Source organism: Mustela lutreola, chromosome X (genome assembly GCF_030435805.1).
Source record: "Mustela lutreola isolate mMusLut2 chromosome X, mMusLut2.pri, whole genome shotgun sequence".
NCBI classification, from domain to species: Eukaryota; Metazoa; Chordata; class Mammalia; order Carnivora; family Mustelidae; genus Mustela; species Mustela lutreola.
Window position 1 is genome coordinate 94,681,071 of NC_081308.1, and position 20,162 is coordinate 94,701,232.

The window sequence follows — 20,162 nt, forward strand, 5'->3', positions numbered from 1 at the left end:
TTTCAGATTTTATCTATTTGTGACAGAGAGAGAGCACAGGCAGGGGGAGCAGCAGACAGAGCAGGCAGAGGGAGCCTAATGCAGGACTCGATCCCAGGACCCTGGGATCATGATCTGAGCTGAAGGCAGTCACTTAACCAACTGAGCCACCTAGGAGTCCCCATTTTTTTTTTAAATAGCAGACCTTAACAGCTACAACTAGAATATCTTAAACATTTTGTCTACCTAAAATCTCTCATAAGAATGAGGTATGCCCATCCTTTGTCAAATGACAGCTGATACAGTTACACAGCAAAAAGTTCCTTGATCTAAAATTATATATAGAAAACAAAATATAGATATGTCTTACCTTAGGTTATGTCTAGGTTCCTCCAAATGAAATCACTTCTACAAATGGATTCTATTTTCCTATGATTTATCTGTCCAAAAATCTGTTACCTTCATCTCTCATTTCCTTTGCATAGGCCGTGGCTCCTGATACTTGAATTAATTTACACTCCCCAACTCTCCAGTACACAAGGACGGTGGTATACTAAGGGAACTTGCTCTCTTATTCGAACATTTATTTTGATCGATGCCTAAATCCCCCACAGCTACTTAAGGTATGCAGAAGTGTGAAAAATTTAGCTCAGGTCCTTAAGGGACTACCAGCCTAAGTAAGGGAGAAAATCACGTGCAGAATTAAGCACACAGCAAAGCAAGATAAATAAGGTGCTCTAACAGAGGGACCAGCCATAGGTAATAAGCTCACACAGGAACAAGCAGTAACTCTGGGGGTTTGGGGAAAACCCTGGGTGGATCCTTCGGAAAACAGAAGAACTCTGCTGTGTGACACTGGAGAGCCATGCGTATTTACTAAGTTATTTGCCTGGGAAATCAAAAATGTTCTTTCTGGAAGGTTTTCTCAGTCTCAAACTTAAAAGGGGATACACCTTAGGCAAGAGACAGAATGGCAGCCATCGACTCTGACACTTGACAAGGTGGCAGAATGTCTGCTCTATCAGGCCTCGTCATCCTTTTCCTCTCACCTCTCTGGCCTTGGACACGAGCCTACAAATGACGCTTGGGTGCCCTGGTTAGCCTGACATCCCAGAGACTCCGGACATGACTAACTCGTGGGTAGGCATCTGCAGCCCTTTGCTGGTTTCTCTTTCACAACATCATTAATTTGCCCTGTTGCCACGATGAGTCCGTGGTATGTGGGGCCTGGATATGTGAAATGACAACTTCAGGTGCTGGCAACATTCTTGGGCAATCCTATTAGGAGACATGAGGCATGGACAATGTATCCAGCAATGCTGCCATTCATTTTAAAATAATTACAGGCAGTATATGAATAAAAGAATGGAAAGGATTTTTCTAACAGACTGTGAAATGCCTCTATCCTGAAAACAGACTTCTGATGATGTGCTATTTGTTTCAGAAAAAGAAGTTTTAAAGTAGATTGAGAGCAAAAACAAGATACAATGCCTAAGGTTCTAGTTTTCATTACCGTTTACCTCAAATTTGAAAAAGATAATGTGACCATAAAAGACCTGTATACAATTAAAAAAAATACTTTTAAAAAACCTCCCTTGCTTTTCAGATACTCAGATCCCCAAATCCCAAATGCAATCAGAAAGAGACAGAATCTGGATAATTTATTATTTTTCTTAAAAAAAAAAAAAAACCCTTCTGATTGTAAAAAATGTAAGCATGGTACAACAGACATAATCCATGCCCGAATACATTCAGTTCCTTCTTAAAATTCCTTTTTAATCTCTATGAGAAACATCCTTGTCATGGATATTTATCCTCCGTTTATATAGCTGTTTCTTGTTTTATGGTTAAGTTGCCCAAGGAATGTCACCTTGCAAAAATGAAAACTAAAGCAATAAATTTGATCTAAATTACTTGGAAATTTGGAATCTGTTTCCTTAATTACAGTTTCTAAGGAATGGACTAACTTCTCACCCCTGAAATGCCTCCCCTTTTTACCAGGTGTAGAGAAGAGCAGAGCTGGGGCTTTTATCTACGGACCCTTTATGGGGAAGACTTCCCTAAGCCCTTGCAAAAGTCAGAGTAGATTTCGGCCACTTGTACCTGACTGGAAATCTGAAGGCTTAACTCTTATCCCATGTAAACTTGCTGGGATGAGATGCGGATGTGGCACAAAGCAATTCAAAGCTCGGGGTGGGGGGGTTGTCCCTGAGGAGATGATCTGTTCTGAAGGGACTATATGGATTCAGAACATCAACCAGGACCAAGAGCACAGCTGTGAAGAAAACAGGCAGGAGGGAGATGGCATGCGGCAGGATTCCAAAAGGAAAGAGAATCCAGGAGAAGCTGAGTAAAGATTGGAACTTAGGGATTGCAGGTGTGAGGGATTTTGGACTACTGGGTTGAGTAACTGAGTCCCTGCATGAAGAGAAGAGTTATTCAGTGTGTGTTTGTTTTTCCTGTGAATGGAGGCCAGGGGATGCCGGTTGAGTTAGGAGAACAGCATAAGAAACTTTCACAGAAGAGCGAGCGATGTCACTGCAGGAGAAAGCAGTATAGGCAGTGGCTGGGAACACAGACTACAGAGCCAGATACAATCAGGTTCAAATTCAGATACGGTCATGTATTAGCTATGATTCAGCAAGTGACTTAACCTAAGTCCTATTTTTCACTAGCTGTGGTAGAAGTGAAGTACCTTCAACATTACATATAATTGGCAAGATGAAATGAGGTGACTTACATAAAATACTTTGGATAGGTCCAAGACAAACACACAAAGAGAATTTATGAGTGATTACTGTAATTAGGAAACTTAACTAGCAGTATGTTGGAAGCCATGTTGGAGTAAAAGGGAAATCTAAGATAAGAATAAAGGTCATACACCCATATCTGTGTGTGTGTGTGTGTGTGTGTGTGTGTATTTGCTTTGGGTTTTGCTTCAGGCTTGTCTCACAGATTCTGTTACTATGGTTGAATAGCTCTAAGGGTATTTATTCTTCATTTTAGAGAAATATGCCAAAAAGGTGACACAAGGCAGATAACTTCGGTGTTGAGACTTTATGTTACAAAATGACTGTTCTATTAGAGGGTGCCCTGGAATGTTGTGCTTCCTAACACGAAACTAATATAAATATATTTTCCTACTTTTATAGAGGTCTTCTGTTGTGAAAATTGCAGTGACAGTCCCAGGGAATGTCAGAAGACCTGTGTTCTAACTCTAGTTCCAACTTTGTACCAGGGACGGTTGGTACTAAAAGTTCTAGTACCCATTCTATCTTGGAATCTATAGGCGCTCTGGCCCAGCCAATTCCAGAAGTCTAATGTAGACAGTGAGAGAAGTTGCGGTGGCAGGAGCTTCAAAGGTTTCAATAATGGGGAGCCAGTTAAAATTGTTGAAGGGTGGGTGGATGGGAGTCAGTTGTAAAGCTATGTGTCTTACCACTCCTCAACTTCTAAGGGCTCAGACATTACTCAGAGGGTAAGTTTAATCACTGCTGGTTAGTGTGGCTTTCTATAAAGAATAAAGTGCTAAGTATAGGCCATTTTTTACTTCTGGCACTTCAGCTAAAGCGATGTGGTAACTAGAGATGGGGCAATGGGTTTAGAGGTGTTTGAAAAGTAAATGGTTTACTTAACTAGTAGTGAGTTCCCAGTCAATGGAGATATTTGTAGAGGAGTTAGATGCCCATTTCCTGGGAGATTTTAAGAGAAATTCAAGTAGCTGATAAGGGCGGGACCGGAGGATCCGTAAGGATTCCTTCCAGCCTGAGCTTCTTCAATTGTTTCTAGAACCTATCCCAAGAGATCAACCCAATGTTAACTTGCTTTCTGAGGTGTTCTGGATAAGGACCCCTACCCCCTAGATTGGTCTAACTCCAGTTGGCTTTAAACTACCCCTCTCACTACCAGTCAGAATCAGAAACTTATAATAGCTCAAGTACAGTGGCAGCGGGGAACGATGACAAACGTAAGCTGACAGAAGCGGACAGAAAGGAAGAGAGTAGAAATGGTCATTGGGATCAAGTTGCTACAAAGTAATGAGGCTGTTTTCTATTTATTTGCCTTGATGTGGCTTGGTAAACTATGGCTCAGGACAATTTCAAAAGGGAGAGACAAATGTGGAAGGTTAATTATTACAAACCAGTGTGTCAAGTTGTAATCACAGAGGCCGGAACAAAGTGCTGAGCGAACACAGAGGCTGACCAACTTTCCTCTGGGAGTGTCAAGGAAATTTCATAGAAGTGATGAGCAAGCTGCGTCTTGAAGGATAGGTAGTGACTGGGTAGAGGTGGAGAGAGGCGTGGCTGGCAAAGAAAAAAAAAGGTTCAAAGCCAGAGAGACATCAAAGACTTGTATTTGTGAATAATTGTGCATGGCTGGAGTGAGAGGTTCGGACCTTGAAGGCCATGCTTTTTTTTTTTTTTTTTAAGATTTTACTTATTCATTTACCAGAGAGAGAGTGTGTACAAGCAGAGGGAGCAGCAGGCAGAGTGAGAGGGAAAAGCAGGCTCCCTGCTCAGCAGGGGGACTCGATCTCAGCACCTGGGATCATGACCTGAGCAGAAGGCAGTCACTTAACCGACTGAGCCACGCAGGCATCCCGAAGGCCATGCTTCTTAAGGCTAAGAGTAGCGACACCTGGGTGGCTCAGTCAAGTGTCTGCCTTTGGCTCAGGTCATGATTCCGGGGTCTTGAGATTGAGCCCTGTGTCAGGCTCCCTGCTCAGCTGGGAGTCTGCTTCTCCCTCTCCCTCTGCCCCTCTGCGACTCGTGCTCTTTCTCTTTCAAAAAAATAAATAAGGTCTTTTAAAAAAAAAGCCAAGAAGGATGGGAATATGAGATGGGGAGAGAGGCAGGGGCAGACAGAGGGTGATGGCACTGTAAGGCATTAACTTCACTCTAGCTGAACTAGAGCTTTTGGAATAACTTTGGTTTTTACCCTAAGCAAGATGGAGACAGAGAGAGACTTCTTGTCTCAGGCACAAGGATTAACAGTAACTGAGGAGATTTCCATCCTGCCGACGGGTGTGTTCATAGTCAGCATGGCTACTGAGTCAGAATTAACTATTTGGGAGAAAGCGCAGTGTTGGGTATTCCAAATGTAGCATGTTTCCTATTGCTGAGATGAGGCTGAAGTTTTGGGTGTGGTACGGGGTCATCCACATGCTCTTATCTGAGCCCCCTTGTGAGTGGGTGCAGTCTATGTTTAGCTAAACGAAGCAAACTGGTGTAAATGGGGATTGAACCCATGACCTCATTAGCAGTGTAGTGTAACCAGCCACTCTGTGTAGTTATTTACTGTTCTTATACGCAACAACCTCTCTGCTAATTTCTGAGGCATAGCAGACTTCTCCCAACCTAGGTAAGTAAATTAATCTCCCTTAGCTAGGGAGCAACAGAAGGTCATCTTAGAAGAATGGCTTTGGTTTAAAGGAACCTGAAGAAGTGGGGTTTTTTTTTTTTAAGTTTTTCTTTTAATTCCAGTATAGTTAGCCTACAGTGTCCTATTAGTTTCAGGTGTACAATATCGTGATTCAAAAATTTAAGAGACTCTCCTCCTATCCTCAGTGAAGTAGGAGTAGTGGGAACTTTCTAAGTCAGCTTTGTGGACCATAAAGAGCAGTTCTGAAAGTAGCTGGAGAAAGCAACAGGAAGTTGAGTTCTGGGCAATCTCATTAATAAAAGCTTCTGACGAATTTATTTTTATGGCTTTTCCTAATCTTTTCTTTCATCACTGGAAAGGGCACAAAAGTTGGCATATCAACGTATAAACTTAAAAATGAGGGCTAAAAATGGGGATAATATCATGCTGATCTAATTTGAATGACGAAGCCTATAGTTCTAATATGTTTATTTACAGGATAATTTCGTGAGCTGAGGTAAAAAAAAAAAGTTCAAAATTAATAAAAATGAGCTTTCTGAACATGAGACAAGTTGTAAATCTACACTTGCATGACTTTACTGCATTTTCCTCACTTTTAAATTTTAAACATGTGGAAAATGCAAATTTGATGCTAATCATTAGATCCTCATTCTCAATAGAATGTATTAAATACCATTTCCCATCTCTAAAAATTCTTAGCACCCATGAAACTCTTGTTCCAATAGAACTTTTTAAAAAGTTACCATTTGTCCATGCCTATTTTATTATATAGTAAGGGTTCTTAAATTTCTTTTGTAAAGAAGCAGCCCAGATAATGTGGCTCTTTAGAACAAGATTTTTATATTGAATATTTATTCTTTACTTAGAAAGTGAGAGAGAGTGGCGCCTGGGTGGCTCAGTGGTTTAAGTGTCTGCCTTGGGCTTAGGTCATGGTCTCAGGGTCCTATGATCGAGTCCCACATCGGGCTCTCTGCTCAGTGGGGAGCCTGCTTCCCCCTCCCTCTCTGCCTACTTGTGATATCTCTCTCTCTCTCTCTGTCAAATAAATAAATAAAATCTTTTTTAAAAAGTGAGAGAAATGTAAAAAAAAATCTGGAAGTTGCTTCTACAACAAATATATCTACGACTCTAGATAGAGGGCTAACAGTAAGCCTTTAAAGAACTCAAAACTGTTATCAATGGTGAAAAGGGAAGTTTTCCAAAGGCTACTATTTTGGATAACCACATCTTAAGTAGTTTAAAGTTAGAAGGAAGGGCAAAGAATATGGAGGAGGGCTTTCTTTCCTTGCCTTTAAAGGAAATCTTTGAAAAAGTATTTTCTCATGCTTATAAAATAGGAACTGAAAATTGAGTATTATTTGCTGCACAATGCCCCAACATAAAATTATTTTAAAGTACTCAAGTTACTACCAACATTGTCCCCTAGAAGTGGTAAGAACATATTATTGTATGATACTCTAGACTGGAATCATTGCCTCCAGTGTTTATTGGTATAAGCATCTTATTATTCCAGGACACTAAGATACAAATCTCTTCTCTCACACATTCAGGTCCTCATGATTCAAGGATACATTAGATCCTTATAAGTAGACTCAATATTTATTTTGTAAATGTTCAGACAAAAGTAAATATATTGTTAAATGCCTCAGTATGATTTTAGACCGCATCTAATGTAATAATGATTTCATACAATATTTGTGTTCTAAATTATCTTTACCACTTCAGTCTTTCATCTGAAAAAAAAAGAAGAATATCTCAAGCAATGATTCTCAGAAAAGGAGGTAGATATCAATTTATTGAACTGACACAAAATATGAATTCATTTCCATGGGACAAGAGAGAAATAGAATCTAAACTATTAATTTTTAATCTTCTTCATTTGCCAAGCATCAGAGCTATAACCCCACTGGTTCTAGTTACTCTTTGATGAACTCTGTGTGTGCATGTGTGTGCTTACACACTCTTTTAAATGTGCTCTATTTCTGAGGTTCTAATTTTTTCCATAGTAAGTTCAATTTTCCCTTCAAAATACATGTTATGAACCTCTCAAATAATGTAGTACCTTGTATGTGGTAATTTGATATTAACAATTGATACACATTCCTGGAATTTGGGACTTTTGTCCATATAGGATAAAAACAAGCCAAAAAACGGTAGTGTTTTGCTTTTACTCAAAGTGGACAAGGGATGGGCCAGATTACATACTTTCATAAATTGCTTTAAATACGGTTCTACTTTTATTACAGACGCAGAGTATCTGTTCATCCAGTACCACCTCTCTTTGGCAAAAATCACTTCCTATGTAGGACCATAAGTATTTATATAACTTATCTCTCCTACTATATCATAAATTCCTAAGGCAAAGTTTAGACCAGATTTGCAGGATGGACTGTTTAAACACGATTAAAGGGGAAACGTCAGCCTCCCAGAAGCAAAGCCATGAAGTTTATAGATAGCTTAAGAACAGGGTCGATTTCTTGTAGTTTACCATCTTATGAAATGCAAGAACCCAGAGCTCTGACGTTGCAAAAGCCTATTTTCAGCTTCTCTCACACCTTCACCTTTTTACAGATGGCCTTTTCTGCTTTTCTACGCAAAGGCACTATGCCTGTGGCCCTTAAAGCTGAACACAGGGATTCCAACTGGAGATCTGAAGATCTGAGAGAAAGGATAAGGAACTGGAGTCTGACACACTCACTGCTTTTAATTTCTGTGATAGTAGGTGCTCTATGAATTCAGATAGTTCCCTCTAATTCAGGAGCCATGACCCATACTGGGAATGGTTATTACCCTTTAGTTTCTCCTTCCACATTCTGCTGGCCACATCTCTGTACATTTAGCGCAACCATGGAACAATGAAAGAATGCATTAAACTAGTGGCTAAAAAGAGGCTTCTAGATTTCCACAGTTTATACTGAGTCATGCCACCTTAATGAATAATTTTGAGTAGAGGGTACAAAATGATCTAGGTTCCAAACTACACCTTAAATTAAATGCTTATGCGACCTGAGAAACACTCAGACACTGAAACCAAGAAATTGTACAAGTTTTAGAAGTCAGGTCAACCTGCCTTTAGAAAAATTGCAACAAAATGTAGACTGCAAATTAAGTTAATTAATTGTGCATACTATTTTTGATATATATTATTTATTTCTCCAAAAAGTATATTTTAGCTAGGACTCTTGCCACCGACACTTGCCAAAACTGGTCTGGCCTACGCACCTCCAGAATGGGCCCCATGACAACAGTGTACTTAGAAGTGACTCGGGTACAGCTTTTCTTTTCATGAGAAAAATCAATCTGGGTGATGCTATCGTGGGCACTAATATTAAATGAGGGGGAGTGTTTAAGCCCCCTCATTATTCTCAATGAGCCAAGTCCAGTTACCTAAAATAATCAAGAATAACAATGATCACAAAATAGTCCACCCTGAGAGGGAAAAATATAATTGTGCTGCTTACAGTGGTTTTAGCCTCATACTGCCTTAGAAAATGACATATTGTAATACTAAATATAAAAGCGAATTTGGTTTACAACAAAGCTAGTCACCCAGAAGAACCCAATCTAGCCAGGGCCTTTGAAAGTAATAAAATAGGTCTGTCAGCTATTTCTAATAGCTCAAAAATCCTAATAGAAAATGAACATTTGTAACACAGAAACAATCGCTCTCTCTCTCTCTCTCTCACACACACTCACACACACACCCACACACATACACCCCTCACTCACACAAAACAAACTCCAAAACAAAACACACCACCTTTTATGTGGTCCCCCTGCTCCTTAGTAAGGAACAAACCTCCATTGCTAATTTCTCAGAATTAAGTAATGCAACAAAGTGGCATAGTTCAGAATCAAGCTCCAGATGCTGCCCACGCACCTGCATAATTACTTCACCGCTGAGAGGTCTAAGTCCAATAAAGTAAATGAGAAGAAAAGAAGGTCTTTTAAGCTTGATGACAGACCATATTTCTGTTTTACAAAATAAGAACACCTCTATTATTCCCTCATATTTTCTGAAAGAATTACCACCAATCTGAATTTACATAAAGAATCAGACCTCTGCTTTGCCAGGCACCTTACTGACCAAAATTTTAAGGAATCTTCTTTGTCTGAGACATTTGTATTCATCTATATGAGTCATGATTGTCTTCCTATAAAGTGTATACTCTAAGTACTAAGAGAAAGGATTGATAAGTTTGCCTCGGTTTTCTAACATGTAATAGCCAGAAATGCAAGTAGCTTGGCAAATACTAGACATTTTTCTTCTTCAACTGGGACAAAGAATATTTCTACTTGAAAGGTCTGACCATGAATAAATATAGTCATTTGTGGACTTGAACATGTCACCATGGATAAACTTCTATCAGTAATTCTGAGCTCTCCATCCTGCTACTTGTTTGCTCTAATCTTGCCTGCTTTTACCCAGAGTCTCCAAGGACAAGGAAGGAATAGTATCTTCCATAGTTCCACATTATAATTCTCACAAAATCTTTCTGCTGCAGACACAGAAATTATACATTTTTACAACTGGGAGGAAATCAGCCTATTTATAAGGTTTTAGTTCAGCCTTAAATCAAAGTTTCAATTAGGAGAATGTAAAACTTGACTATGGCAAGAGTCTGAATTTTAAGGCTGTATTTTATAAATAAAAACATAGACTATAATAGGCATTTCATTTAAAAAGGACCTGGTCACTTTTCAGATTTAGGTTTTGGAAATTAAGGGACCATAAACAAATTAGATCACTGTCTTCTGTAAAGTGGTTAGTTTTTAGAATGGAAAAAAAAAGCAGTACTCAACTGGATATGTGTATGCCCATGTTCACAGCAGCAGTGTTTGCAATAGCCAAGAGGTTGAAGTCACCCAAATGTCCACAGACAGACGAATGGATAAACAAAATGTGATAGATATATACAATGAAATATTACTCGGCCTTTTAAAAGGAAAGGGTATTCTAACATATGTTACCACATGGGTGAACCTTGAAGATACTATGCTACACCAAATAAGACATCACAAAAAGACAAATATTGTATTTCACTTATATGAAGTATATAAAAGAGTCATATTCAGAGACAGCAAGTAGAATGATGGTTGCCCAGGGCAGGGAGGGAACAGCAGGGAGTTAGTGTTTAGTGGCTACAGAGTTTCAGTTGGGAAAGGTGAACACGTTTAGGATATGAATGACGGTGGTGGTTGCACTTTAATGTACAGAACTGTACACTTAAAATTGGTTAAAATGGTAAATTTACAATGATAAATTCCAAAAAACATAAATTTCATGTTATATATATTTCATAATGAATAAGGGTATATCCGAGTAATATTCTGAAAACAACAGTCTACCTAATCACAGATGAAGACAGTGAAAAGCCAGATACTCTAATAATTTTTAAAAATACCTTTCTACCTGGTGAGTCTTTCACAGTTCATTTTTTGTTTTCATTTGATTCCATTTGTAAATTTTGTGATTTATGGGTTTTTAAGATTGAAGAATGAACTCCAAGAATCCCTAATTGTTATGTTTTAAAAAACTGTATTCTTCTGAATGTCTAGTCCATTATTTACAGGTCCCAGAGAATACAATTTCCTATCACACCAAAGTATATTTTTGTAATAAGCATTGTCCCTTTTTTCAGTATCAATCCAAGTCAGTTTTCTTCTGACTAGTCTATATAACCCTGTATTATGTATTTTTTATAATTCCATCTGCAGATTTTCTGGAGTTTAAAATAATGTTCCAAAATTTCAATCTTAACTCCATTTTTGTGATGAATTATCGAACCATGACTTAGACAATTTGTAGTAACTCTCTTTTGAGTTCACTATTTGCATGACAAACCTGCAGAACATAATTTCTGAGAAAAAATGGTTTTGTTTTATCTCAAACGTCTTAATTAAAGGCTTGGAACTTTGCAGTCAGATGGATTCTACTGCTTACTAGATGTATGAGGGGATAGATTATTCAAATTCCATAAACCTCAGTTTCTTCAGTTTTAAAATGTGGTACTGATACCTAAGAGTTGTGAGTAGCTTCTCTGCAGTATCAACATGTAGCAAGTTTTAATAAATAGCAGCTATTAATAATAATACCATCAACAGCAAAAATGGTAAATGCCCCTTATTAGACTGAAAGGCATTATGTGGTGACTTTTCTAAAGTTGACTCTGTAGTTTTGACTCTAAGATGAATCTAGAAGTACAACTGTATATTGTAAGACGCATTTTCTTTTGTTCATCTCTTCCAAATAACTTCTTTCTTATTGTCATGTAAGCAAAAAGAATCAAGCCAAACAGAAATAAAATGATTGGGTATGAACATGTGTATACACACACACACAAACATATGCATCTAGTGTGCCATACACTATTTCAGGAAGTTGTATAAAAACATGAGTGAAAAAAGTTGAAAAATGAACAGGAAGAGCCACCGACTACTATGAGGGTAACCATGTATACAAATGTCAGCAAATTTTCAAGCTGAGCTATTTGACTGATTCATTCAGAATCACATTATTGTCAAAAAAAAAAACCCCACTATAATTCCTCTGGTAATATCTCTAAGAGACCAATCTGCAAGTGTGGAGAAGTTGAATATTTCATCCCGTCTTACCACTATAGGCAAAAGAATTTCAGATTTTCTTTAAATAAAACCCAAGTGCTACTACAGTCACCACCACTAAGGATTTCTAAAGTATATAACATTTGATACTGGGATTTCTGCCACAGTGTCATTAGAAAGTACAAAGGGTTTCTGTACTATCCACCTAGACTTGCCAAATATAAAGAAAAATGGAATTTTTATGACAGACTTATAAATTTCTGAAAATGTGTTCCTTGGGATACTGATAGCATAAGACAATGAATGGGGTGGTAGGGTAAAAGGGTTCTCGGGCACCTGGGTGGCTTAGTCAGTTCAGTGGATGATCTCAGGGTCCTAGGATTTGGGATCCAGCCCCACATCAGGCTCTCTGCTCAGCAGGAAGCCTGCTTCTGCCTCTCCCTCTGCCTGCCACTCCTCCTGCTTGTGCGTGCGCTCTCTATCAAATAATAAATAATCTTAACAAAGAAAGTGTTCTGTGGTCAAAAGAGTTGAAGTTTGGGAAATGCTGCATTCTAGATCTCACTCTTGGAGATTCACAACAGTATTAACATGAAAGTTTCTGAAAAGTCCTGCAGTAAGCGCAGCTCTTTAAATTGGCTTAACCAGTGTTCCCCAAATTTATTTAGCCATAGGATCCTTTTTTCCAAGCAATAACCAAGGAACCAAAGTTCCTCATAACTACTTATTTTAGGAAATGTGTCATAAATTGCCTTTGATTAGCTATTAAAAGAGTAATTTCGTATGTACCAGTCCCAAAGAGGTAGTCACTGGCAGAATTTGCTAAAGTCCCAAAATTAGTCCACAGTATTTCATGTCAAGGAAAAAAATCTAACTTGATTAGACTAGACTTTACACTATCTTTAGCAAGTTCAATTCATTTCCAGAATATGTGCTTTGACCCCTTTACTGCTTGTATGTTCTTAATCAAGTCCAAACACTCAATTCTAATGCCTATGCAAATATAAAAAAATGAAGGTGACCCTCCAAGCCTTTGTTTTCCTTTCCAGGTTTCACGGTAAGTTAAGAAAACCCTGTAGCTGTTAGCTGCACCTTCAAATATAAGAATACTAAACTCGGTTACCAGCATTTTATTAACGGGTAGCAAAAGCCACATTTATGCAACCCTAAAATAAAATAATGAATGTTCCACAATGTTAATCCAGAAGCAAAGTAGTGACTGAGTATTATTTGATTCCCCTAACACCTCCCTAACATCCTTATTAAGTAAGTATGTAAAACAAAATCCTGTAATTACTACTTTAACTACTGGAGGTTAAGCAATGTGCCCCAAGTACCAATAGTCAGCAGGGACCAATTTCTTGTTGGACAGATACTTGTGCATATTACAACTATAGAAACTGTATCAGATAATCACCCTGAAATATGAAAAACAGGAAATTCCTTTACTAATAGCTTATTATTTAAGGAATTTTCTTCTTTTGAAATAATTTTGGAACCTAAATTGCTAGAAATCTAAACTTGAACCAAAAAAAAAAAAAAATCAGATGGCATGCTCGATAGCTTTTTGTGAGTTCGGAAATTAAAAACAAAGTCTTAACAACTGCAATGAGGCATTCATTACTTTGTCCTTGTGTTAGAGGAAACAAAATAAGTAAGCTACAATTAATTCTGGATAAAGCGTGAACGTGAATGATTACGCTGCCAGGTTGTGGCATCCCTTTCTTCCAAGGTTCTCCCCTTCACTGCAAAAGTACATAAAAGTGTAGCAACACGTGTAAGATGACAGATATCAACAATTCTTAAAAAGCTTAACAGGGAAGACACAGTGTTATTATGGAAATAATACATTTTGGTAAGCCATTGACATCTGGGTACTGACTTTCAAGTTACACAAAATAAGCTGGCCTCTGAAGGAAGACACTTTAAATCATCTATGACAGAATACATATAATCACAGTATTTTACATTATGATAATATAGCAATAATGTTTTATCAGAGAGAAGGCAAATGGTTGAAGAGAAGGAAAAATCTGATGTGAAAGAAGTCAAGAATGTTAACAATTTAGTAAAGGCAAAGGAGTTAAAGTGGCAGGTGCAAGTATTATAAGTTTTTTTGTTTTGTTTTGTTTTTAATGTAGAAGCAGAGGTAACAAAAATTGATCTTCACCTGGTAAGTGTGTACTCCCTGAGTCCTGAATGCAAGTTCATGGCAGAAAAAGTACCTATGCATCCACGCAATCTTTTGTCTCGACCGATCTTCCATGTTACAAACAGTGGGCTGTAACGGAAGATAAAAATAGGGTCAATCAATCAATTCAACTCAAGCAAGTTATTTATTGGATATTTTTTATACACAGGGTTAGATGCCAGAGATATGGCTGAGTCTAGCCCAACGGACTGCATTTAGCAATTATAGCTGGAATGATTGAGGGGAACCTATATGTGAGGCAGCACGATAAATGTTTTAAACAAATTGTCTATATCAATCCTCATCAACAACTCTAAGAGTCTGAGTATTGCTATTACCACAGTCCTATTTTACAGATGAGGTAGTTCCACAGTTAATACATAATGAAATCGGAACAGCTACCTGGACAAAGCATGGTGACTGCTTGAGTCCTCATTTAAACCTGTTTAAAGTTACTGACTTTAGTCAAGTTACTGACTGATTCATTAAGTCTAGATTAGAAAAACAACAACAACAAAACCCATAATTTCAGCAAATACTGAATATCTCAGGGCAAGGTACTGAAAAAGGTTACAGGAAATACACGGTTGCCTAAAACATCATGGTACCTCTCTAGGAACCAGTACAGAAGGGAGGCATGTTCACAACTAACTCACAGACAAAAGAAATTGAGTTTTATAAACTAAGTCTGAAATGCCATGAATGAACCTACAGGGACAGAAGAAAATCTGATCAAGTTTGCTTCTCTTCAGCTTGGCTTAGAAAAATGGGTAGGGTTTGGAGAGGTAAAGGGCAAGAGCAAACATTAACAAAGTAAGACTCTGAAACCAGAAAAATTATTTTACTTTTTAGATAAAAGTGGCCAACAAATACAATCTCACAAGCATTAAATACAATGCCATCAAGAAATTTGTGTAGTTTTAAATAAAGTTTAATATAGTAGAGGTTTGGATCTAGCCTTGATTAATGGTTGATTCTAGAAACAATTCTAGTTAGAAGCAACTTTATATATCAATTTGTATGAAATAAATTAATTTACACATTTTAGCACATTGTGTAAAAAGGATAAATACCCTACAGTTGGGGGTGGTTCGTGTTAATGTGAATATTCATAGTATTATGGGTAGGATACAGTAAAATTCTGCTTTCTAAAAATTTAAATTTTAGGGGGACATACCATAGGTCATGTATTTCTAATAATATGCTGTTGAGATGGAGAGCACATTCTGTATTTAAGGTACTCTCTAGTCAGTCATCAGCAGTTAAGTGAAAATATCCTGTTCAAGTACTTCAATCACCCATCTCAAACAATAAAATAATGCCAAGTTCTGATAGGTGGCCACAACATCAGACAGGTTCCAAAATAAACAATGTATACAAACCAGGAGCAGTGCTAAGAATTACCTTCTTCCAAGAACCAAATTCTCAGAGGCATTGAAAAAAATGACCATAAGGCCAAATGATTGTCGATGTTAGTATTCAAGTGTTGGATGACCTACATTAAAAGTACGAAGATAAAAAGCAAAAGGGAAATTCCAGGTTTTCTGCTTTCCACATCATATGTATGTGAACACCTTATAACTTGAGATAAGATACTGATGCCCCACTTAGAGCATTTCTCTAATTGTTCTTGACTAAGAATTATCAGGAAGACAAGAATTAGACACATAACTCATACAAATACTACTACCTAAAATCCACACACTCTATTTTTTTAAGAATTTATTTATTCATTTGACAGAGAGAGAGAGAGCGAGCATACAAGTAGGGGGAGTGGCAAGCAGGGGGAGAAGCAGGTTTCTAGCTGAGAAGGGAGCCCACGTAGGGGCTCGATCCCAGGACCCTGAGATCATGACCTGAGTAGAAAGCAGACACTTAACGGACTGAGCCACCCAGGCACTCCACACACTATTTTTATTTTATATTTATATTTTAAAAAGATTTTATTTATTTATTTGACAAAGAAAGAGAGAGACAGTGAGAGAGTGAACACAAGCAGGGTGAGTGGGAGAGGGAGAAGCAGACTCCCTGCTGAGCAGGGAGCTCAATGTGGGACTTGATCCCAGGACCCTGAAGTCATGACCTGAGCCAAAGGCAGCTGCTTAACAACTGAGCCACCCAGGTGCCCTCCACACACTATTTTTTTTAAAGATTTTATTTATTTATTTGACAGACAGAGATTACAAGTAGGCAGAGAGGCAGTCGGAGAGAGGAGGAAGCAGGCTTCCTGCTGAGCAGAGAGCCCGATGTGGGACTCGATCCCAGGACCCTGGGATCATGACCTGAGCCGAAGGCAGAGGCTTTAACCCACTAAGCCACCCAGGTGTCCCTCCACACACTATCTTTAACAATGAACTTTACCTCTTTATTTTTCACTTTGTAATTTGGTAGAGTCAACTTCATCAACCACTATGTGGACAGTAAGATACCAATCTTCCCCTATAATGGCACCTACACAAATGTCTCCATAACATGACCCTTGGCTGATCGAGAACAAAGTGAATCACACTGCTGTGTGACTCACACACAACATATATACTAGCATGTCTTTAAAATACGATGGCTTCTCCACGACACAGAATTTAGTTGTGTGTTCTCTTCCTCAGTGACTCGAGTGAGAAACCTAAAAGTATCAGTGAATTTGTTTCCCATCAAAATCCCTAGAGATGAAAGTAATTTAAAAGTGCTTTACCCTCGGGACGCCTGCATGGCTCAGTTGGTTGAGCAGCTGCCTTCGGCTCAGGTCATGATCCCAGCATCCTGGGATCGAGTCCCGCATCAGGCTCCTTGCTCTGCAGGGAGCCTGCCTCTCCCTCTGACTCTGCCTGCCACTCTGTCTGCCTGTGCTTGCTCTCTCTCTCTGACAAATAAATAAATAAAATCTTTAAAAAAAAAAAGTGCTTTACCCTCAATAATCTTCTTTATCCCACTAAAATATAGATGCACATCATTCTTACCATAATCTTATCTACTCAAGCAAACATTCAAAATGTGTAGGGTAAATAGAAAGAGAATACAAATTAACCACTATATTAGGGAGTATGTCAGAGGGCATTCAAAACACATAGTAGGGAAAATCACATACAGATTCTTATAATGCTATACCATCACTGATGAAGGGATGATGAATTCAAGGCATAGGGTGCTAGAGGATAAGCTGCATTTTGCCAGGCAGCCTTGGAGAAAAGGTACTCCATAATAAGCAAGGGCTCGGAGATGTAATAGAAAGTAGTATGATAATCCTGATAACTTGCTGTGGTCTCTTGCACATTTAACATTCTATGAATTCAGGCACTGTTGATTATTTGTCCTCAAGAGCCCTCGTAACAGGTAAAGCAGATGCAGAGTTGTCTGCACTCTCCCTGTTCCTTACCTGCCCCCAGCAACGCCCATTTTGGCAGCTGGTGTGGTGGAAAAATATCTGTGGCAAAGACAGGAGAGATTGCTACTTGAAAACTCCACTGTATTTAGGACAGAATTTTAGGGGACAGAATACAACTATGCCTTCACAATCTGGGCCCTAATTTCTCATTTACAAATGCTCATCCAGTATACTTCATAAAGAATATGAATGTGTTCAAACAAAACACAAACAGACTCACAGATACAGAGAACAAATGGATGGTTGCTAGAGGGAAAGGGGGTGAGGAGGGGTGAACCAAGTTACTGAAAGGGATTAGGAGGTACAAGGCTATGTTATGTACAGCGTAGGGAATGTAGTCAATAATATTGTAACAACTTTGTACAGTAACAGATGGTAACTAGACTTAATTGTGGTGACCATTTCATAATGTATGTAAATACTAAATTACTATGTTGTGTACCTGAAACTAATACAATCTTGTACATTGGCTATTTTTCAACAAAAGAATTTCAAAAAAAATTTTTTAAAGAACACATATATGGAACTGAAAAAAACAAAATACCTACAAGCAACATTTCATGGGGGAAAAGAACTTGGGAAATGAAGCATTTTAAAGTAGACTGAAACAGAATAAACATCACTGAGCACAGGAGATTGTATCTTGTGTGTGATAACTTCTTTGTACAGGGCAATGACTATGGGAACATTCAATACGTATTACCTAAAAATAGCAACAAAAATTTTTATTTTCCCAATACACGGAGGGAAGAAATAGGCAATTTCTTCTTCAATATATTATTAAAACACGTATGAGTTCCCAAAAGGATGTACGACGTCAACGTAATCAGAGACAGATTAAAGTAGAAAAAGGGATTTGAGCCTGTTGAGAGGAGCTGCTTAGTGACAAGAACTAAGGAAAACAGTTCATAGTAAGACAAAGATTGAAGCTTTTTGGAAAATACTTCCACTGTATGGTTTGAAGCCACCTACATACACTGAAAAAAAAATACTACAAGCTAGAAAGACATTCAAAATGAAATGAAATATTAATGGAAATGTTTATCTGAGAGTAACCAGACACAGCTTTTTAAGGAATTTTCCTACTTGTGAACATTTTGTACCACTACATTCTGAGAAACCTTTGGAGGCAAGTAAACTCTATTTTTCCAAGTCTGTCGACAGGAAGAGGAAGTAACCACTTAATCTAGGTGCATCCTCTCTGCCAACTGGCAGCCAATACCATCAGGTCAATAGTACTAGCTCTCAGGGAAAGGTAGCTGTATGGGATCAGCAAAAGTACAGAAAAGCAATGTGAATCTGAACAGGGCATTCCCCAGTCTGTTGGCAGTGCCACTTCCTACGTCCCTCTTTTGAGACTATTGATGCAGACCAAAACAGATTAGACATATATTTGTGGGAGAGGGGTATGGCTATGATAAAACTGTGTCTACTTAACATTTTACCATAAATCCTATCTCCCCTCCATACCACGGCAAATGGTTAAATACAGGTTAAAAAAATAGCCTCAGACGTGGGGCGTCTGGGTGGCTCAGTGGGTTAAAGCCTCTGCATTCAGCTCAGGTCATGATCCCAGGGTCCTGGGATGGAGCTCCACATAGGGCTCTCTGCTTAGCAAGGAGCCTGCTTCCTCCTCTCTCTCTGCCAGCTTCTCTGCCTATTTGTGATCTCTGTCTGTCAAATAAATAAATAAAATCTTTTTAAAAAATAGCCTGAGACATTTGCAAGTCCCCACTCTGGCAATTCACTCTTCTTTAGAATGAGATTTGTAGGAAGTGACATTAACGATGATCTCCATCCCTACCAATATACTGCTAATAACTATAAATGGGTGTTCAACAGGTTATATTATACACAGATATGGGAAAAGAGAAGCTACCTGGCATGGTTCTTTTCTTTTGCCATTAAATTACAATTGCTTCTCAACTATGTTCAGGTTCTTCTGTTACTTAGCTCAGTGATCCAACTAAATTACGCATAACATCCAACCCAGTGCCATAATTCCCCAGGATCTAGGAGCTCAGAGAAAAACAGAAATGGTAGAGTCTTCCTTCCACTGCCAGGTTAAAACATTCTGCTTCCTGTTTTAGCACAAACACGTTACCTACCTCATACACATCACATAAACTACAGATTCAATTTGTAAAAAATGTACTCAGTGTGGTTAAATCCTGTATTAGTCTACTTGGGCCACCATAACAAAATACCACAGACCAGGTGGCTTAAACAACAGAAATTTATTTTCTCATGGTTCTGGAGACTATAAAATACAAGATCAAAGGTCCAGCAGCATTCTGTTTCTGGTGAGAGCTCTTTCTGGATTGTGGGTGACTGCTTTGTACTCACTTAGCCTTTCCTCTGAGCATTCAGAAAGAGAATGAGTGCACATGCATACAAACTCTAGCCGGCTCTTTCAAACACACAAATCCTGTTGGATCAGGGACCCAACCTTTCTGGCCTCAAGTAACCTTAATTATCTCCTTATAGGCCCTATCTCCAAATACCATTATGGTGGAGGTTAGGGTTTCAACATATTCATTTTGTGGGGCCACAATTCAGTCCATAGCAAATCCCTAATGAGAGCTTTCTCATATCATTCACGGTTTATATAATCATCTGAGATTGTTAGATGAAGGACATTTTAAGAGATTATCTATTTCCTCT

General features: G+C 38.4%; 1 protein-coding gene across 2 annotated transcripts in view; it reads right to left on the minus strand.

The window, feature by feature from the left end:
- AMMECR1 (AMMECR nuclear protein 1) overlaps positions 1-20,162 on the minus strand; it is a 120,974-nt gene that overhangs the window by 46,186 nt on the left and 54,626 nt on the right. The window contains exon 2 of one of the 2 annotated variants that reach the window (XM_059156577.1): positions 14,096-14,206. The exons of the other annotated variant lie outside the window; for it this stretch is intronic. Coding sequence (XP_059012560.1) covers positions 14,096-14,206 — 111 coding nt within the window. The remainder of the gene's footprint in view (positions 1-14,095; positions 14,207-20,162) is intronic. 2 annotated transcript variants of the gene reach the window in all.